The sequence below is a fragment of the Helobdella robusta genome (assembly GCF_000326865.2).
Source record: "Helobdella robusta unplaced genomic scaffold HELROscaffold_18, whole genome shotgun sequence".
In the NCBI taxonomy this organism is placed as follows: domain Eukaryota; kingdom Metazoa; phylum Annelida; class Clitellata; order Rhynchobdellida; family Glossiphoniidae; genus Helobdella; species Helobdella robusta.
Window position 1 is genome coordinate 1,213,858 of NW_008703981.1, and position 23,784 is coordinate 1,237,641.

Below are 23,784 nucleotides of genomic sequence, written 5' to 3' on the forward strand. Positions count from 1 at the left end.
CAACAAGTTTTGCAACAACAACAACGCCGACAACAACAACAACACCGACAACAACAACAACAACATCATACTGATCTGATTAGCTTTATCGCTCTCTGGAGCAGAGTTTGCAAGCATCTAACCATATTCATCCATCAAAGGAGACACCCTTTATAATGCACACATTCATATGTTCTTTTCCTCAGACACACGCACACGTACACACGCACACAAACAACACACACATAAACGTACACACACACGCACACACACACACACGCCACAATTATACATGTATTTGAACACAGAAGTAACTTAACCATGGCGTAATTTTTACTTTAAGGGCTCATTTGAAAGGATGGTGAAATTATTACTTACGTGAGTTGAAACAAAGGTTGATAACAGCAATCTTAATATCAATAAGTTAATACACGTGTGATTATATGAAGGAATACTTTTAGCAAAGTTTCAGAATAAGCGAACGAACGAACTTATGAACCAGTGACAAACAACAAATAAGTACACACACGCACACATACCTAAACGTACACACACACATACAAGCAAACATGAATGTGCATTGGAATATTTCCTAGCAACTGATAACATCTCTATTCCTACAGATCCCAAAAAATCTCCATTCACCTACCTGCCGACATTTGGCGACCAGCCGCCCAACAAACCAGGGACTGCCACAGCAACAATTCTACCCTCCCCCTTGCCTCCCCATCTATCCCCCATAAATTTTTTAACTTTTGGAAATCCTAATTTTATGAATTTTGTGGCCAACCATATAGCGGCCACTCGCAACATGTCGTCTGCCAGGTTCGTTGTAGTTGTTGCTGCTGCTGCTGATGAAAGTGATGACGACGACGATGATGATGACGACGACGACAATGAGGATGATGATGATAATAATGTTAATGATGATAATGATGGCTTAAATGATCATCATCAAAACATATCAAAAATCATTATCATAATCTTCCACCATGCCCTCAAGTAGGTACAACGAATTGAGAGCTTACCACCATCAGCAGCAGCAGCAGCAGCAAATAAACGGCAGACGCAATAGTTTTTCTGACGACAATGACGCTGATAAAATTGAGAATGACGTCATCGCCACCAACAACAACAGCATTGTTGACGACGATGATGACAAAAACAACAACAACAGCAAAAACGTCGAAACCGACAACAAATACGATGAAGAGAACGACGACTGCGAAAGTTGTCCTGATAATGATTACAAAATTAACAACATCAACAATGACAGAAACAACAGTGTTAGCAGTAACAACAACAACAGCAACAACATCAACAACAACCAACATAGACAATCACCAATTTTCGCCCATCCATTCCTACCGAATTTCAACAAGCGCTCATCATACAACAACATCTTCAACAGCCTAAACAACAACAATTCTAGCGTTGCTACACAGGTGCCGATAACAATCAAAACAACAGTAGCATCAATGTTTGCAGCAACAACCTCAACGTCAACAACATCAAAAGCAAATTACGAATTTCCTCTCAACTTGGAAATAGTAAAAAGGCCGATTTCGTGCAGCCCGAATTCAGAATACATCATCAACAACAACAACAATAAAGTCACTAACAACAACTACAACAATATCACTAACAGCCGCATCAACAACAACGACGACGAGGATGATGTTGATAAGTTTACTAGCTACAGAAATGATAATCTTAATCGAGGTTAGTCGTTTTATTTTGTTGTTGGTACGCTATGGTAGATGTTGTGGCTGTGGTAGTTGTGGTGGCTGTGGCAGCCGTTGAAACTGTGGTAGCTGTTGTTATTGTTGTTGTTGTTGTTGTTGTCATTTAAGTTGTTAGCGCAATTTTTTTTCTGTGAAATTAGTTGGTTTTTATGATATAATTTATTTCCTCCTTCAAATACAGACGCCAGCAGTGATGAAGAGGATGGACATTATCAAAACAACAACAACATCATCAACAACAAAAACTATTACAACAAAAACAACAGCAATAACAGCAGCAGCAGAATAAACAAAACAACAAAACCACAGCCAGCTACCAAAAAACTCAAAAACATTACAAACGGAAGTGACGTCAGAAAGCAACGTGGTGACGTCATCCTCGATGATTACAATTGCAAGAAAGATGACGGTGATGATGGCGAAAATGATGATGATGATGCCGGTGTTGATAATGATGATGATGACGACGACGACGACGACGATGATGATGATGGAAAAAAAACTTCACGCGTGGAAGACGGAAATGAGAGTGACTGTGGTGGCGAAAATGAAAACATCAATAACAATAATAACATTAATAACAACAATAAAAACAACAACAATAATAACACTAACAAAGATGACGTTACAATTAGCAACATAAACGTCACTAGCGCTAGCAGCAAAACCAACAACAACAACAACAAAATCACAAATGACATCAAGAACAAAAACATCAACAACCCACCAAACAACAGCCAACATAAATACAACAAAGACATCAACAACATGAATGCACGTACAGAACTTTATAACATCAACAACAACATCAGTAACAACAACAACAACAACAACAAAGATGAGTTTTCAGATCGAACAACAAAACTAAAACTCAGTATTGACGGTAGGTTGAAAAAATACAGAACAGTGGATACACGCACATACATACGCACACATACACACACGCATACATATACATACATACACATATACACATACATACATACACATGCACATATACTCACGCACACATACACACACACAGACAGTAAACTTGAATTGCTATTCGCAAATGACACAAGTTTGTGTTTAGACTCAGTCGCTGCCAAACAGCATCAATTTCACGGAAACTAAAAAATACATAAAAACTCATTTCCTAATTAAATGAAACTATTATTTTCTTACTAAAATTGAACCCATTACAATAACTAATTCTTCGTACATATCTTAAAACCATTCACTACAAAAGTAACAAACAAAATCCTGCAGAATATTATTCAGAATCTTTTGATGACGTAATACAAGCAACAAGTCAGTGGACCAATCAGAGGGTAGGAGGTCATTTACTGCGGAATAGTTCCAGCGCTGTCAGTACGGAAATGATGTTCTTGAATGTGCAGGCGATGATGAAACTGACGATGGATCGAGTGAAGGAAAATGAAAGAAAGCATTTTCTGGAAAAAGGTTAGTGGTAGTAGTAGAAGTAGTACTAGTAGTTGTTGTTGTTGTTAGTGTAGTATAGTGGCAGCAGTTGTTTTGTTGCTGTTTAGTTTTTTGTTCGTTCAATGAAAATTTTTAGGGTTTGGTTTGTCAATTTTTTTTAAATAAATTTTTGGTCATTTCAGAAAATAATTTTGTTCAAAACGCTTTTGTTTGCAAAAATTTAACGTCATGTAAAAACAAACAACAACAATAGAGCACATTTGAGTTAATATGCGTCCAAACAACAACATCACAGCAACACAAACAACAACGACAACAACATATCGTGTTGTATTGTATTTGTGTGGATTAAATGGAGTTTACACGTTGTGAAACTGATTTATTTATTCGTTTACAATCGCTCTACTGCTAGTTTGCTCATGATGATGATGACGACCATTGCGGTGGTGATAATGATGATTTTGATTATTGTAATGATGATACTGACGAGGATGATTGTGATGATGACGACGACGACGATGATGAAAGTAGTATGATGACGATGGTTGTGACGCTGATAGATATCCAGCCAATAGAGCAGCAAGACCAGGCAGGCGTCTTACCTTATAGCAACACAGACAAACTAAGTAACCAGTGCAACGGCAACCGCAATGGCAACCGCAACGGCAACCGCTGCTGCAACAGCAACAGCAATATGCAGCCACAACAGCAACCGCAGCAACACAATTGAAGAGCAATAGGAATAGCAATTATGAGTTTCATAGCAGACCAATGTAATCTCTTTAATCCAGACATTTGTCATGTTTTCTTAAGTTCTCGACTCATAGCTGACTGGCTGGCCGACAAATATACGTACACACACGCGCACACACACGCGCGCACACACGTGCACACTTACGCGCACACACATACACACATACACACACATACACACACACACATATATATATATATACTGATATACATATATTAAATGTAAATATTGTATCAAATATAAGCGTGTGGGCAGAGCTTTTTTCAGGCAAAGATATCTTTTTTCATTTGAAATTGATTTTTTAAAGAAATTTAATTAAAAGTGTACAAAAGAATGTATGCATCTACAAACAAACATTCATACATACACACACATACATTTACACATACATTCACACACACACACACACACACACAAAGCACACATACATACGCACATATATATGTTTATGTATGTAGTCGCATCTTTACATAAAACACGATTAACAGCCTTGCATATATCGCATCAATGTTTTCAAATGTATGACTGTGTGTGTATCTGTGTGTGTGTGTCTGTTTGTGTGTGTGCGTGTGTGTGCATAATAAATTTGTACACACAGCACACAACATATTTTTATACTGCTAAAAAATAAAACTTTGAAAAATATAGACGCAAACCCTCTGATACAGAAGCACACATTACAAACAAATACTATAGCATAAAATTACATAATCACAAACAAATACACACATATACATACACGTACAAAAACATACATAGAGACACAAACGCAAGCGTAGACACACAGAAACTTGCAAAACATATATCCATATACATACATACACATACTTACATACAAATAGGTACACATACACACAAACAAACAGTACATACGCACACACACAAATAATAACGCACACGTACACACGCGAATGCATACACAAACAGGCACGTACACTTACGCAAACACACGTGCGTAAGATCGCCATAATTCTCTTCAAGTGCTTATCGACTCACATTGCGAAAAATTGGATGAATGAATTATTGTGGCGAGCTATCAAGCGTAGTCAAATCCTTCGTATATGTACGTACGTATTTCTTCAACATACTTCTATGCAACACTCTCTAACCACTTGTTTGTGTTTGTGTGTGTGTGTGTATGTGTATGTTTTTGTATGTGTGTTTGTGTTAGTGTGCGTGTGTGTATGTTTTTGTATGTGTGTTTGTGTTAGTGTGCGTGTGTTTGTGTGTGTGTGTGTGAGTGTGTTTATTTAATCTGTGTATTTCAGTGTATCGATTGTTTCGTTAATGTCTACATGAATGTAGTTTGCAGGTCTTTCTTTGGTAGCATCTCTCATGTATCTTTTAAAAATTTCTACAGAACAATTGGAGAAGAAGTTGAAAAGAGAGAAGAAATTGAGAAAAGCTTTGGAGAAACAATTCATTGCTGTCACAAGCAGCAGCAACAACAACAACAACACCAGCTTTAACAACAACAACAATTTTAATTCTACCAACAGTATAAGTCTGAATAGCTGCAATAACAGATTCAATAACAGCAACCATGGCAAAGCAAACAACGATATTTTTTGTAGTACAATCACAAATAACACCATAAAAAATAATTGCAGCAACAAAATTCAAAACAACAGCAACATCATAATTAGCAACAACATCAGCAGCAGCAACAACAACAACAACATCGGCAACAATAGTAACATTAACAACAGTCAAAATAGTGCCCCAATCAGCAACAACAGCAGTTTTGAACACCACCAGCACATCCCCAGCGGCGGAATTCCACATCACGTGATCAAATCACCAGTAGGGTCACTTCCGGTTTCTCCTTGCGCCAAAGATGCTAAATACAGCGGCGTCAACGATACAAAGATCATAAATCATCTCCAGAACGGAAGTCTAAGAGATGAACACGAAGGCAAAGATGAAGAGGATGAAGACAATGATAATGATGAAGGAATGAAACTTGGTGATGATAATGATGATGAAAGAAATGATGGCGATGATGATGATAATGGTTACAGACATCGTTGCTATGGAGCAGAAGGTATTTAAGAAGACATAGTAAATTTCTGAATGAATGAGTGAATGATTGAGTCAATAAATGAATGAATGATTGAATGAATAAATAAATGTAAATGAATGAATGAATGATTAAATAAATAAATAAATAAATAAATAAATAAATAAATAAATAAATAAATAAATAAATAAATAAATAAATGAATAAATGAATGAGTGAATGAATAAATGAATGAATGAGTAAATAAAGTAATAAATAAATGAATAAACCAATGAATAAACCAATGAAATCACTACCAATTGATGGTCCAATCTTGATTAAATACTCGCTGAAAGTTGCTAACAACGTATTAATAATGTAATATTAATAAGTAGTAATTAAGCCTTTTAATGAACGAATGAATGGGACGATGGATGAGTGGAATGAATGAATGGGACAATGGATGAGTACGAAGATGAATGACTGAAAAAATGAAAAAAAAAGAATTAACGCAAAGATAACAGATTATTAATTTTTTTAATTTATATAAAACGCCGTCAACACAATAGCAATATGATAACACTTTTTTCACTCACCATCAGGTGAAAACAGCACCAAAGAACTAAATCATACAGAAATGACGTCACCATCTATGAACCAATTAAAAGTGGACACCAAGAGACTTCCGCTCGTCCTAAATGCTTCACCAAACTAGGACGAAAATGAAATAGACCATCTAACAAATTGATGGTATATGTAGATCAGATAAAAAAATGGAACAAATTACGTTGACTTAAATTATCGTCGATTCTGACTGATTGAATTAATTGATTGATTGAATTAATGATTGAATTGTTTGATTGGTTAATTGATTGATTGACGTGCTAATTGAACGCGTTGTTTAATTTAACAAACTTCAGCTATCGGCAAATGTAGATGTCTATTAATTTATAGTTTCTTCTTAAAATGAAACTAAACAACTTCCTTGTTAAATAAATAAAGTTTATTTTCCTTCAATAAAATTTCAATTTCTCCATTTTACGAGACTTCTATTTAAAAGTTAAACGTTTTTAATTTACGTTCTTGGCTATTAATTACATTTAGATATATAAACACATTCGTGATTTTTTTTATCATGCGTTCATTTCTTATCAAAATGCTTTCCTTATCATTATACATATATAAACATGAGTATGTGTGTGTATGAGCGTGTGTGTAATATGAGTGTGTGCGTGTATGTGTGTACGTGGTGTTACAATTACAACAATCCCATTCTCATTGTTATCATCTTACCGTTCTTTATCACTTAATCTATCTCCTTCATCATTAATTATTATTGATAACACCAGCTTCTTTTAACGTTTTTACACGTGTCATCGTTATTACACACACACTCACACACACACACACACACACACACACACACACACACACACACACACACACACAAACACACATATATATATATATATATGCAGACTATAATTTAACTCCTCTTATATATAATAAATTAAATTCTACCCATATTATGTATTAAAAAAGATTTTATCACTCATCGTTTTCTATAACGTATTACTGATTTCGTGAGTGTGTTTGTGTGTGTCAGTGCGTTACTTACATAACATTTTTGTAGAATTAATTCAAAATAATTCAATCTTTTTTACAAATTGCGTTCTGTATGAGTACTAATACAAAACAACTTACTTAAAACTACCAACTACTAACCAACGGTGAAGTAGTTTAGGGTGATGTGATTAAATGATAACCCTATCCATTTTTTTTTCATCATCTTATTATTATCAATCCAAAATGTTTCGATAAACTTTTTCTGACAGTCAAGCAATGAGACAAACAAACAAACATACAGTCAGAAATCAAAACAATCCACATATACAAAGTAAAGAAATAAATTTCCAGCTATTTAAAAAAAAACAACAAATTGTACGTTAATACAATAATAATAAACAATATCAATCTTATAACATTATTATGTGTTATATGTAAATACACATGTACACAAACACACACACACGCACACTAACACTAAGACTAACATATGTAATTAAAAACCAAGTAGAACAATTAAAAAAACAATCATAACAACTGGAGAAATTTATAAAATGAAAATAAGAATAAAAAACAGAAATAAAAATAATAAAAATTGTGTCTTTGTGAAGGTTTTTTTTTTATTATTTATTGAGGGCTCTAGTCATTAGATCATTGAGTCGGCCGAGCATTTTGCGGGGATCGTCCAGCAGGCCTGCTGCTATCATGGCGTTGTCAAACAACTGAACATTTAATTGTTTTTAATTTATTAAATAAATAAATAAATTGTTAAATAAATAATTAATTAAATAAACCAATTAATTAATTAACTAATTGATTGATCAATTAATTAGAAATTAATATATAAATCTCACAATGAATAATTTTTCAAGTTTTAATCACTATAACATTAGAAACACACACACACAGAGGACACACAAACAAACACACACACAAGGAACACACACACACACACACACACACACAGAGGACACACACACACACACACACACACACAGAGGACACACACACACACACAGAGGACACACACACACAAAAAACACACAAACCGACAAACATAAACTTAGACACCTGTTCAGTAACCATCCTAGCGAGATCAGGATCATTTGACTTCAGCTTATGCAGACTGACAATCAACTGATGTGACGAGTTGACCTCCAGCGTTGGCTGTAGAACCTGTCATGAATAATTTAAAAAACATTCATGAATAATAAAAAAATAACACAACCAAACAACGTCAAAAAACCCACACCACCAGCACAAGCGATAACATTATTAGTAGTAAACATCGTTATTGTTATTAATCAACTGATACACCAATCACTAATGACCTTGAACTTTTCCTCTTCAGATCTGTCGGCCAGGGCAGTCCTGAGGAAGTGCCTGGCCGCCCCCATCTCGTTCACCGTGATGATGCATGGGTGAGTGACCAAACGTTTTGTAGTCTGCCATTTGTTTTTTATTTTTATAATCATCGCCATCCTCATCTTCTTTACCAGCCACAACAACTCATCAAAATAATCATCATCCATTTAAAAAAAATAGTTAGCCACGTTATCAACAACAACAGCCATTATAATAGTCAACAACAGATCAACAACGTCATCATCATCATCACCATCATCATCATTACTATCATCATCATCAACATCGTCGTCGTCGTCCTAGCGACCGACCTTGACTTTATTGACCCTGTGACCGAGGACAGCTTGCATCCAACCAATCATATCATCACATTGTTCTGCTGATAAACTTTCCTTAACTGTTGATATGTTGTTGATACGTTAACAACATTAAAATTAGAAAAAAAAAACATAATTCATCAGGCAAATGAGTAGTCACCTTTACCATCAGCAGCAGTAGTGGCATCAGCGGCATCAGCAGCAGCAGTGCCAGTAGCTTCTTCAGCGGCATCATTCTCGATAGATTTCAAATGTTTCTTGTCGTACTGTCCCAAGTTCATGAGTACTAATTCGTCGTAGTTTTCGTAGAGGAAGAGGACTTCGACATCTTTCTGAGCCAGGCTCTCCATGTATGGCGATGTCTCCGCCAGGTGGCGACTGTGTGTGCGCGTGGGAACATAAGTATTTGTGTGTGTGTGTGTGTGTGAGAGAGAGAGAGAGAGAGAGAGAGAGAAAGGGATAGTAGTGAAAAGGTGTTTTTCAATTATTATCAAATGATTTATAATTCATTTCAGGTTAAGTTTTTAAAAAATTTCTAATAAAAATATTTTTATCGAGCAATCAGTCTTGAAACTCGGTTTCATACTAAGCAGAAATAATTAGAAAATCCAAATACTTAACGATATGTCATTATTAATATTATTACCGTAAAAATAAAGAGAAATGAAATGAAGTGAGAGGGACCTGGGAGCAGATAGGTAGTAGATGTTTCTAGTGCCAGCTTTCATACGACTCGCATACTCGTCCAGGTTTGTCAGCTCTCCGGGGGCAAGTTTCGACGATTCAAACCTCAACAGGCGGGCTATCTCCTCCTGGATTTGCAGGTAGTGTTGGTGTTGTAGTGGAGATGATTATTTAAATGAATCACGGGCAAACAAACGAACAAACGAACGAACAAACAAACAAACGAACAAACAAACAAACGAACGAACAAACAAACTGTGTGCAAACCCTTTGATCCTGTTCAGTAGTAGTGACAATGCCTTCCCTGAAGAAGAGGCCATAATCTTTATAGAATTGCAGGTACTTCGTCTTGTCCTTCTTAGCTTGCTCTAAGAAAAACTTTATCAGTCTGTTCGTCAGCACCCATCTTAATTTTCTGGGGATGGTGAAGAATTAAAGTGCGAAAGAGTATTTTCTGGGAATGGTGAAGAATTAAAATGCGAAAGAGTATATTCTGAGGATGGTGAAGAATTAAAGTGCGAAAGAGTATGTATCAGCTAAAAAAAACAATCGTGATGAGAATATAACTTAAGTGAGGTTGTTATTTAGCTACATATCATCCATTGAAAAGTGATAAATAACTAGGGAGAAAATAAATTAATTCATTGATACCAAACCAGTTTATGTAATGTTAAATCGTCTTTTTAACTAAATTAAAACACATAAATTTCAAAGTTAAGTACTATAAAATGTAAAAACTTTTATTACCATTACTAAATTACATTACAGACTACAATTACCATACATTACATGGTAGTAATTTTATTACCGTTACAACTAATAGTACTTATACCTGATAAGAGCACTGTCTTGTAAAAGTTCTCTGCTAAGATTTAATGGGATATCTTCACTATCAACAACACCTGTTGATGAATTAAGTTGTGTGTGTGTGCGTGCGTGTGGGTGCGTATGTGTGAGGAGCATGTATTCGTCTGTATATGTATGTGTTTATAAATGCACGTGTGTGTGTGTGTGTGTGTGTGTGAACAAGTATTCATTTGTACGTGTATGTGTGTATAAATATGCGCACGAATGTATGAATGATAATGATAGCAGCACAAACCTTTAATGAACCTCAGCCATCTTGGTAGAATGTTGCTTGCTTTCGACATGATCATGACTTTTCTACTGTATAAGGATAGCGATACCTCTGTGTCTCGGCTCATGTCAAACAAAGCTGTTTGTTGTTGTTGTTGTTACAACGTTAATGTTGTTGTTTCAATTGTAATGTAGCTACTACTACGTTAATGCCATTGTTGTTGTCTTCGCTGCTACAATCTTAATGCCAATGCCGAGAGATTGCTGTTGTTAGCATGATGATTTGATATGTTAAAATGTTAAGTACTTACTGCATAAAAATATTAACATTTGAGTGACTCGCCATTGCATTAAAATAGTGTCATATCTGCTTAAAAGTTGATGCTGTCAAAAAATAACATAATCATTAACTGAATAACTCATTAACTGACTAGGCTTGTATTCAGGGACATAGAAGAGAGCTCTAATGTTAAGAGGAGCGTCAGTTTTGTAGTGAAGGTAGAAGCGTGGCTGGTCGAACGTGTTGGATATGAATCTGTCAGGTTGGTTGGTCGTGACGATGATAAAATGATGAAAAATGATAGTAATAATGATAATAGTGAAAGAAATAATGTTATTTATAAGCGCCATGATAAGCTACCAAACATCCAACTAGTGATATGTGTTATAAAGATAGCGTAATAAAGGCAACTGTGATGATGACGATGGCAAATAATGATGACGAAAAAAATTACAACTGCCGACCTGTAAAAATCTTCGTGCATCTGAGCTGTGACATCTCTCGGCTCCATGGTCCACAGAGCCTGGATGACATTGACCTTGTGGCCGTTCAAGAATATTGGCACGCCCACAAAATTGCTGTACTTCTTAATTATGCCTGTTCACATCATGGGCATAATTGATGAGTTATAGTTATAACTGATGAGCTAAACTGGCAATATACTGAATTATTAATTATAATGAGATAATAGTAAACTATTGAAATTGGAATTATTTAGAAATAAGCAAGCCACTTAAGAGCATGCCATAAAAGATAATCTAATATGGAAGCAAACAGAAACAAAAATACCCTAAATAAAAAAAAAACAACCATCCATTAACGACAATACGATGAGAAATTTGGCCCAATAAATAGTATCTAATCAGAAAAAACAAATGCAATGAAGGGAGAAAAATCTAGCTAAACCTTTAACCACATCCTCCTTAGCAAAGTCATAAGCATCGCCTTTCAGGTGCATAACAATCTTTGTTCCTTGCTGGACATTCTCGGCTTCACTCAACTCGTATGTTCCTAACCTATTCAGTTGGTTTTAAATTTGTGTTCTGTTCAATTAGAAAATGGCTGGTTGAAATTGAAATTTTTGGGTAATATTTTGTGTTTGGAGAATAAAAAAGTTTGAGAAATAATACTTTACATTATATTAATGTTGGAATATATCTAACGTGATAGAGACTTTCATCACTGTTACAAGTTAGAGCTACTGACAACAACAATGGAAAACAATAACAACCTACCCATCTGATTGCCACTTATAAGCAGGCTCATTAGGCTTGTATGATTTCGTGAACACCTCGACTTTGTCGGCTACCATGAAACTAGAGTAGAAGCCAACGCCAAACTGGCCGATGATGTTCTTGTCCACGTGCCCACCTTTCCCTTCGACTTCCTGTATGAAGGCCTGTGGTAGATTTGGGAATATTTTTAGATTCTTTTCTCATGGGATTTAAGGATAATAAATCATTACATTGAGAATTTAAATTTTTGAAATTTTGTGAGCACCTCATTTTGAAATTAGACATTTACATTTTTGAAATTTATTAAAATCCAATAACAATCTGAAACAGATGAATAATTAATTAACTCATTAATCAACTGAGGTAATGGGATATATATTGGCATATACTTTCTATTCAAAACGAATAAACAATTTGTGATGAATAAAAAATTACGAAATTCCCACTTTAGATCCAGACTTAGCAATAATTCCTAGATTTTCAATGATTTCATCTTTTGTCATGCCAATCCCGGTATCCTGAATTATGCATTACAGGCATACATCTTTTTTAATTCCAAGTTTATTTGAAAGAAATCAGGAAATCAAAATAAGAAAATACATCTCCATACACTCAACCTATTTATGAAAAATCCATCTTTAATCTAATTTGCATTAATATCAATATATCTACCTATCAATTTATCCACTGAATGTCTGATAAACACAACTTTAGAATGACATTTCTTTTGTAACAATATTTCATCAAACAAAAGTGTCTATAGGTAAAAAAACAGAAATAAATGTCCATTATTAAGCAGTAACAAGTAAATATCAAATAAGAAGAAAAATAAATAACAGTAAAATTAAAAACATTGATAGCCAAACACCATAGAAAACAAACCTGTATAGTAAAAGTCTTCTTAGAATCATCGACGGCGATGTGAATCTCTAGAGATGTGGGTTTTTTTCCGACGTCTCCACTCTCACTACTGACAATCCCCGACTCATTCTGCATCTGCAGGTACCTCAACTTTTCCAGGGCATCGCTCGCATTCGAAACAAGCTCCCTTATAAAAACTTCCTTCTCTGAATATAATGACCTGGCTACTATGTCCAGCAGTTTACGAGTTTCTGCCTGAAATTCCATCTTATTAGACTGACCTGTTTGTCCATTTTGATTTATAATTTTTGATTAGATAAATGCATAAATATATATAATATACAAATACTTAATCAAAGTTGTATAATAAACATAAATAAATTAACAATACTATAACAGCTCTAATGGTAATATTTTAAAAAAGTGAATTAAATACAATACAATATAAGATATACCATAAACAATAATGACCTATTTATCCTTATACTATACCTAGAATGTGTGATATATTGACTTGATCTATTAAATAAATCAGTAATTAGTTATTGATTTTATAAAGCATAAACAATAAATGAGCTTAATATAAATTCTAATAATTTTAAAAAAAATGTCACCTTTTCCTTTTTCGTTATCTTTGATAATTGAATGGTAGTCATCTTCAGTGCTGTTAGTGGCTGCTTCAGTGGAATAACATGAAATTGGGAAGAGATTTGAGGATGCAGGTAGTAATGAGGGAAGTCTTAGACCACCATGTTTTCCAGATAACTTGAAGATATTACCAGCCAGCAGTGTGGCATTTGATGACACTTTACTACTACCTAAAATAAAAATAAACGTGTAAAGTAAATTAATTTAATTTAATAACACCATTTCTGAATACAAAATATTAAAGAATTGTAAAATAAAATAGAATTTTCTCTTTTTTTGACATAAAATACAAATACAGTAAAAATAATATCTATCAGAAATAAAAATCTGAATAAAGAATAAACAACACTCAACTTAATTTTATAAATTATTCTTAGCAGGTCATTTTGATCTTATGATCTGATTCCTAAATTTGAATTAAAAAGTAAAAGCAGCTCTACTAAGCATTTAAAATTTAAAAAAAAACCATCATGCAACCTGCCTGCATTGGCCATGTATTGAAATAGGAACATCAAATCAGGAACAAACCTTTCAAATAGGTGAACAGACATCGGCCAACTGTTTTGCTACGCTTGACGTTCGTCACTAAAGTTAGTTTATTAGTGGAATTGATAAATTGTGACCTAAACACATTTAGCATGGAGGCTGCCATTTTTAAAATAAAAAACTCTAAAAAGGCAAGATAGCATTTAGTTAGAATCGTCATGAAATTTATTAGAACTTTACACATTGTATATAAATCGACAAAAAATCAAATAAAAATTCATTTATACAAATAATACATTAATTATTATTTAATTATTAATTAAAAATACGAACTTTTTTACAGATTAAGTATACGTTTAACTGACTGAAAATGATATCAATCAATAATTTGCTAGCAATGGCTTAATAATAGAATTGATTTAAGCCTTATTCAAATTCATATGTTTAGAATTTTCGTATAGCAAACGAACACGTTTAATTTTTATCACAAGCGTACAACTGAACATTCGTCATAAAACATAAATTAATTAAATATTTAATTTAATAAGAATATTTGAAGGATTTTATCCATAAATATATGTAATTTATTATCTCTTATAGCCATTTTATGTTAGAAATTTGCTAGACAGAAAGGATAAGTTGAATAAAATGGCCACGAACCGACCACGAATTCGGTTCATGATCTTGTTGTCGTTTGCATGGTTTCTCAATGGAGGAATATACTCGTGGAAAGGTTTCCGATCTATATTTATCATCGGGCATATCTATAAAAACTGTCTTGGTTTTTTTTTGAAAAATTTCTCAAACAAAATCAGATGGAAACGACGCTGCAAAAGGCGACAACGCTTCTCAAAATCAGGAAAAACCCGTCAACCAAGATGACGTCACATCGTCTCCGTCACGTGATCTATTATTTAGACCACGTGATCACGTGGAAAAGTTGCTGAGACTGCAAGATACAAAGGAAGATACGAGTTATGGTTTGTTGTTTTTGGAGTCGTCGTTGTTGCTGTAAACGTTGTTGTTGTTTTTTTTTAGCTAGTGTTGTTGTTGTTGTTGAGTTTGTAATGTTTTCTTTTCAATGCAGCTTTGTTTTGATATGATTTTTGTTAAGATTTAAAAGCAGTATTTGTTCAGACTGTTGTTACAATTAAAGTTGTATGTTTGGTATACGTACTTTTGAAATACATGTACGTTTGCGGTACATGCACTTTTGCTATAATCAAGGTCTCTCTCTATATCGCTGGTGAATCTGTACAACATGTTTACTACTCCATATTTCAATATTTACTCTCATTCATTCGTAACAAATACATCAGCCTTATTTGCAAAGCTTTATCAAATTGTCATCGAGCTTAAGTGAGCTTATAAAAAATAAACTTGAAATTAAGTTGATGAAGATGAGGACGATGAAGATGATGATAAAGATGATTGCAATGAATGTAAATAATATATGGAAGATGATGATGACAATGATGACGATAATGATGATGATGATGATGATGATGTGACTCATCGTTTTTCAGTTGAGCATATATGCATAAGTTAACACACGTACAACATGTGTTCACTGTTCATCTTCATTTGTGTACGTTACGTACGCGCATGTTTACAATCAGATTTTTTTTGTTGCCTCTCTCTCTCTCTCTCTCTCACCCTCTTTCTTTTTCTTTCTCTCTCTTTTCTCTCTTCTTCACTCAAACTCTTTTTTTTCATTCAATCTCTTTTTTCTCTCTTTCTCTTTTCATTTTTACAACTTTTATTTTTTTTCTTCAAAAATTTGTCATTTAAATAAAATATAATATAAATATAAATTGGTTTTATCGTATCATAATTTTATTAAATAACTCCTCTAAAGCCTCAGTTTATTAATATTTTCACCGCTAGACATGCTTGCGCAATAAGGTGTGTTAGTTTACACAAGCATGATTTCACGCATATGTTTGTGTGTGTGTGTGTGTGTGTTTATCGATGTTTTGTAAAAAAAAGAATGTTGCAATGTCAGCAAATGTACAATATTTTCGCTTTCAAAAATAATTTTCAAAAGATTTGTCAATTGTAACAAAATATCTCACACAAGCGCGCACGCACACGCACGCACACACACACACACACACACAACACACATGGAAACAGCCTATCAGAAAGAAGAGATCCAGAAGGAACTTCTACAGATATACCAGAATAGTGTGGTACCTTTGGAGAGCCTTTACAACTTCGAAGATCTCAGCTGGGGATTCCTTAGTGGTCAGTTTTGTTTTACTAAAGGAAAATAATAATGACGTAGCCGTTATCTATGGCTTATTTTGTATCTTCCGGACCCTGATGGCCCTACCACATACTTCGTGTGTGATGCTCTGATTAGCACGTATTCATACACGATGTTGTTGCGTGTTGTTAATTCCTCTGAACCTAGGAAGAGTGCAACAGACTTTAACCTTTAACCTTTACAAACGGTCGAGCCCTTAAGATTGGAAGACGTCGAAGGTCTCAATGCCTTTGGTTTTACTGCGTCGCTTTCTTTTTATCCTAAATGAAAAATTATAAACTTTAAAATTTTCATTTAAATCCAATTAAATAATAAATAAATGATTATTAAATAATTAATTAATTAAATAATAATAAATTAATAGGAACGATTTATCTTTTTTCAACGTAAAAACATATAAATAAACAACATGTCAATCAAAATTTAATAATGTTATAAATATATTAAATAATTAAAATTATATAACAATAACAATAATAATAATAATATAATAATAATAATAATTTAATGACAGAGAGTCAGATAAGTGCCAAACCGATCGTCTTATTTCTCGGATCATGGAGTACAGGCAAGTCGACGATGATAAACTACCTTCTCAATTTGGAAAACTCACCTGTCCAACTTCATACAGGCATGATGAAATGTTCTATTTTGTGTTTTTTTCTGGTTTCATTAACTTTTTCAAATTTCATAATTTTTACTACTGCTATTTGGCTGCTACTACCACTGTTGTGGTTACTACTACTACTGCTGTTGCTGAAGTTACTACTGCTACTATTAGTACTTCTGTGTTTGCAACTACTACTACTACTGCCAATACCATTTTTACTACTAAAAATAATAATTATTATTACTATAATAAAAAATAGTAAATATGAATAACAATAATAACAACGAAATATGCGATTTTGTTTGGATAGGAGCTGAACCGACGACAACAGAATTCACAGTCTTGTCATACGGTGGTCAATTCAAGGCTACCGATGGTAAGATACTCAGCTCCAACCCACAGTTCAGTGAACTCGAGAAATTTGGAATGGTAGTGTTCATACTTTTTAGTTAAATATATAATTAATTAATCAATTTGGTTATAAAAAGTAAAATAATTGGTTAATACACGCTTAAACTTCAAAGTGTGAAATTATTTAAAAAAAATTCAAAAGTCTACAGTTCTTTGTTTTGGGGTTAGTAAAATTGAATTAAAAAAAACCTATCTAAACTTATAGTCTTTAATATTGTATATAAAATCACAGATACAACCATACATCAATGTACACAAACTTTTACAGATACAATGAAACATACAAACTTTGTATATGTACAATATACATACATACGTAAAACTTTCTTTCACACCATCCAAAGCCATTTTTAGAGAGGTTGAAAGGAGTCGAACTGCCCAGGGCTCTCCTTGAACGAGTGACCCTTGTCGATACTCCGGGCACAATTGAGAACAGAGTTCAACAGGAAAGAGGTTAATCCAATGATGGCGCTATATAAATAATTATCTATTTTATTTTTATTTAATTTTTAGTAATAACTTTTTCGAAATAATTTACTTATTAACGGTGCTATCGTTAAGGTTATGCGTATGAAGAAGCCATGAAATGGTTCATAAACAAGGCAAGTCTCATTTTTCTATTGTTTGATCCCTACAGACTGGATGTTGGCAGAGAGCTGGAAGGTTGAGTGATTGATAGATTGATTGAATGATTGATTGATTGATTAATTGATTGATTGAAAGAATAATAAATGATGGAATGAATTAAAAATGTTCGAATTATTGATTAACTAACTTATTGCATGAACAAAAAGTAATTAGATGAAATGAGTATTAAATGATTGACTGATTAATTGAATAAATAAATAAATAAATAGATAAATAAATATTTGATAAAAGGGTAAATTGAATGATTGATATAAAATTTGAATTGAACTTAATTTAATTTTGACCTAGTAAGTAAGGGTCTAAGAAAGGCTGAGATGAAACATGAAATCTTTCCTAGGTACGTTGCGTCTGTTGCAAGGGAAGGAGTCCAAGTTGAAGATAGTCTTAAACAAGGCGGACAACGTGAAAACGCAGGAGTTGATGCGCGTTTATGGAACCCTTCTTTGGAACATGGCACCTCTGACGAAAATTGTCGAACCGCCCAGAATTTACATCGGATCGTTTTGGGGACTAGAGGTCAAATGAATTGCCACTAATCAAACATAGTCATCAATATTGGTTAATTCACGTTTCAAACGAGTAGATAATATAATAAACGCCAATTACTACTGTAATAATCTATGTCGGTTGTTTGCGAATGAAGTTAAATTTGATTTCAAACAATGCAGCCGAAATCGCAGAGTGATCATGAGTTGCTGCTGGCAGAAGAGAAGTCTTTGGTGAGAGATCTGCACCAAGTGATGATAAACGCTGGAGAGAATGTCATCTCGCTGGTTAGGAAGCATGCCAGGATGGTCCTCATACACGCTGCCGTTGTTGACAGGTTGGTCGGTCGGTCGGTTGGCTGGTTGGTTGGTAGAGGAACTTTAAAGATAGTATACATTGATTAACGGTGATTTTATCTTTGTTCACAAATTTTAACGTATATAATTGTGAAAAAAAATTTTAAGTTGGATGTCAAATTTTTAATGATTTGTTTGTTAAACATGAGGTTCATAAATAGTAATTCATTTCCCGTTTGATGTTCCACATGGAAAGGTACTTGGAAGTATTCAACAAGGAACGTTCGATATTTGGAGACAACGAAGCCAAGTGGAATGATATTGTGAGCAACCCTAACAAATACAACATATTCGAATACTTCGCGAGAGCACCGTGGTCCATCAGCTTATCTGATCTGCCTCCAACTCAACTCTACGAAAAATTCTTCAAACTGCACAAGATAACCAAATTCTACCCCCTCTCCTCCCACTGCCGGTTTCTCTGGGGTTGCCCAGAAGATAAAATTAAAGAGGCCATCAGTTACATTCTGCCGAAGTTGCTAACGAGGCATCAACAGCTTTCTGGAAGCAATCACTGCGAGAATGATTCGTGCTTGAGTTAATGTTTCATCCTTATCTCTTCTCGGTTCTATCAATTTAATGATTAGAAAGAAAGTAGTGTAATCTAATAGTAACTTTTTTTATATTTCGTTTCTATTCAACTCATTCCACCACAAACAGTCAGTAGTCAATGTTTTTAGACAATTTTTTACTTTACTTGCTGTTTTTATATATTACTCTCATTTTTTTTACTCAGTTTAGCGGTTATTGTGTTAATGCTTTCTTACATCTTAATCATCTTTCAAGTTTCATGCTTACCTGACAGTTTATTTAAATCGCATAGCAATAACGTGCAGCGTCACGAAGCTACTTTGCAAATGAAAAAGCATTGAAACAACTTCGGCCCTCTATACTTTTGTTTTTACGTTTTGAACTTTCGACACTGAAGTTTAGCGGGCCTGGTTGTTTGTGCTGTTGATATTACATTATTCTGACTTATATTTTACTCATAGTTTTTACGTTGATTTCATTGAATTAAAAATTCATTTTTCTGTTAATGCTTCTAGCAAGTTAGGAATGAAACAGTTTATGGTTCATATGAATGAATGAAACTTTTATTGTTAGCTGGCAAGATGATAGGTCTTACAATGGAATTCAACATAAAATTCAAAAGAAATAAAATCGAAAGTAATTAAAATGAACCGGTTCATAAGAGTAGTCTAGTTTAGGCATTGTGTAAACAACGTACGTGCACCATAATACACATTTTTTTAAAAAATATGAAGAAATTTTGCCATATTAATTGTTAAATTACTTGAAATCTGTAAAACTGAACAGAGAAAATTGCGTCAATGTGATTTGTAATGGAATGGACGCCCTTCAAAAGAGCAAGTTTCCATCGATATCCCGACCAGTGCTACCCGCATTTGCGCTCGCATTTGCGAATGATCCATTGTAACTCATTTGTTGTGGATAATTTCCAGCTAGGTTAAAGGTCTTTGCTCTTCTGACTTTCTGTTTATTTGTCAACTCTATCTGTCTGAAAATTTAAAAAACATTGCAAAATAGCTAACTTTTGGGTCATTCAACTAAAACAACTAAATATACTTAAAAAAAGTAGGACGGTAAGAATCTAACTTGGACGATTTTATATATTTTTTTAAAATGTTGCTTCCCGAGTTGATATTGACTGGGGGAGGAAGGTACTTTCAATATCTGTTCATCATCGGTTAAACTTCGACTGTAGTCCAACTTCAAACCGAATGATTTGGTCAACTGGCTGCGCAACTTTTCTGTAATAAAGAATTTTTCTTGGACATTAATTTGCGGGTTGAATAGAAAACTAATAAAACATTATATTTCAATGAAATAAATGTTTGCTCACCTGCTTTTTCGTGAAAATGTTGATCATTCAACGTGCTGATTGGTCCGTCAACTTCATTAACTTGAAGGTTTGGTGAGCTGGTTGAGTCATCAAGCGGATAATATATTTCAGAATCTTGCATGAAGTCTTCAGTTATGCCCACTAGAGGTGTTTTGTTTCTTGATGATTTTTTTCTTACCGCTTTATACTTGTTAACTTTATCCTAAAAACGATTTAAAAACACAAATTAAATCATTAAACGTTTCAATGTTTAATTGAAGGTTTTAAAAATGTGAATAAAATTTAGAAAAATTACAAAAATTTAGCAAACATCAACCTTTCCAATGCCATTACTGCTCTCATTAACAGGCGATATAGGATATTTATTGTTAAACGACTGCTGCAGAGATATAGTTGGTTCCATGCTGAAACTTTCAGAGTGGTCGTCCATGATCTCTGTGCTGTTGTCATTCAACTCTTCAAAATTTTTTGAGTTGTTGTCGTAGCTCACCGACTGTTCTTTTGTAACTTTTAGTCTGGCAAAGAAAAAAATCCAAATAATTAATATCGATAATAATGAATTACTAGGAAATTATATAATCAAAATATTCGTTTTCAACGCCCTTTCTCTACCTTTTCAAGCAGTACAGAGACAGAACAAAGGCAGCAACTGACAGCAAAGCACCAGCTCCAACACCAATGCCAATTTTAGCTGAACAACAAACATTTGTGAAAAAAATTTTCGAACAAATAATCGAGATTTAGTACATAATAAACGCTAAATATGTAACCAATATTTTTTATAATAATAATTAAAATTATTTAATTAAAAAAATTGAAAAGTAGCTACTAATTTGTATATGAAATTTTAGCTTTAGCTAACCTTCTCTAGACAAACCCGACTGACTTCGAAAAGTTTCAGACTCAGTTGAATGAGAAAGTGTGGCAGTGGTAGTAGATACTGATGTAGTTGTTGTAGTTATTGTTGATGTTGCTGAAGTTGGGGTTGATGTAGCTGTAGTTGTGGTTGATGTAGTTGTAGTGGATGAAGTTGTGGATGACGAAGCTGCAGTTGACGTTGCTCTCGCCGTTGTTAATGTTGCGGTTGATGAAGTTGTATTGGACAAAGTAGTTGCTGATGTAGTCGATGTTGATGCTGGTGTGTCACTATTTAATTTGACTGAAACACCATCAGAAAGATAATCCCCACTACTGGATCTTACTGTAAATTAATTAATTAATTAATATATTAATTAATTAATTTATTTATTAATTTAATTGCACAAAATATTAATTTTAGGTGAAATAAAAAAAATCACTAACCTTCTACCCAAAGCCACATTTTTAATCTTTGAATTTGGTTGCCCTTTTCACGTACAATGATAGAAAAGGTTGAAGTAAAACTTTCTAAGTTAGTGTCGGAAAATTTTGGATCCCGGCACAAACAGTTATTTTTATTGGCTGCGGTAATGTTTACTATACAAGAACATGTTGAATTATTGCAATCTATAGCATAGAGCTCTAAAAGTCGAAAATTTGCCGTATAATTAGATTTTAAAATGGTTACGACAACTTTAGGGAATGAAGAGTTAAGATCCGTGCTGTCTGCCACAATGTTAAAACTTCCAGAATTTATTGTAGAGTCATTTGCTTCAGCATTCAACAGGTGAGATGATGTATCGTCTATTTGAAATGTTAATATCAGAAATTATCAAAGTTTATAAACGCGAAAACACTTTTCAAAATACATATCGCGCTTGGTTTTGATGGTGTAAACAAGAAAGATGTAAGTGATTGACATTACACCGACGATGTAGATTTATGCCGCACTATAAGAGGACATGCGTTATAAATTATTCAAAAATTGTTATCTATTATACAAATAATTTAGAAAAAGTAAAAACTTTTTCAAAATTTTTATGTAAATCATAAACGAAAAATTAGCTAAGAGAAGCTGAATTGTCAAAGCCTCTTTATGGCTAGGCTTTTAACAGTTTCTCACTTGTGACGTAGGAATAGTCGATAAAGAAATTTAAATAACTCCCACACGCGAGGTCAAAATTTGTTGGAATATCCGTTTCCCCGATGACCAATCTATCTATAATACTGTAAGCCAGCTTATCTTTTGTTTCGATATCATAACTTTTGCAGGTTTCATTCACAAGAGAGCAGTTTTTGTCTTCGATATTGTTTCTAAAGAAGTACATTTGCTTGCTGAATGATTGATTATTCATGTTGGTACAGTTTGCGTCAGATTCTTAAAAACAAAAAATACGTATAGCATTAAATTTGTTAATGTTAACAATGTATAAATTAGAAAATGTTTGATAAAAGTAGTTTTTAAAATAAAAATAGCCCTACCGACAACGTATGACTCAAAACCAATGAGAATTAATAAAAGCACAAAATGCCCCATCTCAAAGTTCTCAAACTTTTCCAAATTTTTTAACGATAATTAAAACTGAATAATAATTTATATTTAATTCTAACTATAATAAATATTAGTTATAAAACTCATGGCAATAATATTGAAAATTTAATTGAAGTATTACAATGATATTTCACTGATTGTAATTCAACGTTCAAAACGAATGCTCTTACGTTCTATTTGTATGAAGTTGAATATAAGAGCTGAAAACAACACTACCAAACAAAATATGTCTTTTCGTAATATTAATAAGCTAGCTCGTGTCTGAGCGTTTTAATAATAAAACATATGGGCAAATATGATGATTCGCAAGCG

General features: G+C 33.6%; 5 protein-coding genes across 5 annotated transcripts in view; 3 read left to right on the forward strand and 2 right to left on the reverse strand.

The window, feature by feature from the left end:
* The window catches only part of HELRODRAFT_170499 (hypothetical protein), a gene marked incomplete at both ends in the record, with an annotated part of 11,543 nt that extends 7,667 nt beyond the window's left edge, over window positions 1–3,876 (forward strand). The window contains 6 exons of the mRNA XM_009016318.1: window positions 544–804; window positions 986–1,701; window positions 1,906–2,133; window positions 2,344–2,607; window positions 2,973–3,167; window positions 3,707–3,876. Coding sequence (XP_009014566.1) covers window positions 544–804; window positions 986–1,701; window positions 1,906–2,133; window positions 2,344–2,607; window positions 2,973–3,167; window positions 3,707–3,876 — 1,834 coding nt within the window. The remainder of the gene's footprint in view (window positions 1–543; window positions 805–985; window positions 1,702–1,905; window positions 2,134–2,343; window positions 2,608–2,972; window positions 3,168–3,706) is intronic.
* Window positions 3,877–5,235: 1,359 nt separating this feature from the next.
* On the forward strand, window positions 5,236–6,614 carry HELRODRAFT_170500 (hypothetical protein; the record flags this gene model as incomplete). The annotated part of the gene is made up of 2 exons (XM_009016319.1): window positions 5,236–5,944; window positions 6,502–6,614. The coding sequence occupies 2 exons, from the start codon at window positions 5,236–5,238 to the stop codon at window positions 6,612–6,614; spliced, it is 822 nt and encodes a 273-aa protein (XP_009014567.1).
* A 1,059-nt stretch (window positions 6,615–7,673) lies between these two features.
* Window positions 7,674–14,584, reverse strand: HELRODRAFT_191087 (hypothetical protein; the record flags this gene model as incomplete). Its single annotated transcript, XM_009016320.1, has 17 exons — window positions 7,674–8,187; window positions 8,537–8,641; window positions 8,797–8,910; window positions 9,142–9,227; window positions 9,308–9,525; window positions 9,832–9,959; window positions 10,099–10,246; window positions 10,664–10,733; window positions 10,934–11,047; window positions 11,340–11,443; window positions 11,653–11,785; window positions 12,095–12,204; window positions 12,424–12,587; window positions 12,870–12,941; window positions 13,306–13,565; window positions 13,899–14,102; window positions 14,461–14,584. The coding sequence occupies 17 exons, from the start codon at window positions 14,582–14,584 to the stop codon at window positions 8,089–8,091; spliced, it is 2,253 nt and encodes a 750-aa protein (XP_009014568.1). The 3' UTR covers window positions 7,674–8,088.
* Window positions 14,585–15,292: 708 nt separating this feature from the next.
* HELRODRAFT_76627 (hypothetical protein) lies at window positions 15,293–19,740 on the forward strand (the record flags this gene model as incomplete). Its single annotated transcript, XM_009016321.1, has 9 exons — window positions 15,293–15,398; window positions 16,567–16,665; window positions 17,202–17,330; window positions 17,611–17,726; window positions 18,053–18,161; window positions 18,270–18,371; window positions 18,694–18,872; window positions 19,025–19,179; window positions 19,395–19,740. Coding segments are annotated over 9 exons (1,341 nt in total), but the record flags the coding sequence as incomplete, so codon positions are not given.
* An 817-nt stretch (window positions 19,741–20,557) lies between these two features.
* HELRODRAFT_170503 (hypothetical protein) lies at window positions 20,558–23,248 on the reverse strand (the record flags this gene model as incomplete). Its single annotated transcript, XM_009016322.1, has 9 exons — window positions 20,558–20,713; window positions 20,816–20,970; window positions 21,063–21,264; window positions 21,379–21,577; window positions 21,675–21,753; window positions 22,004–22,176; window positions 22,365–22,407; window positions 22,488–22,724; window positions 23,044–23,248. 9 exons carry the CDS (start codon window positions 23,246–23,248, stop codon window positions 20,558–20,560), a joined length of 1,449 nt encoding a protein of 482 aa, XP_009014570.1.
* Between the last annotated feature and the right edge of the window lie 536 nt (window positions 23,249–23,784).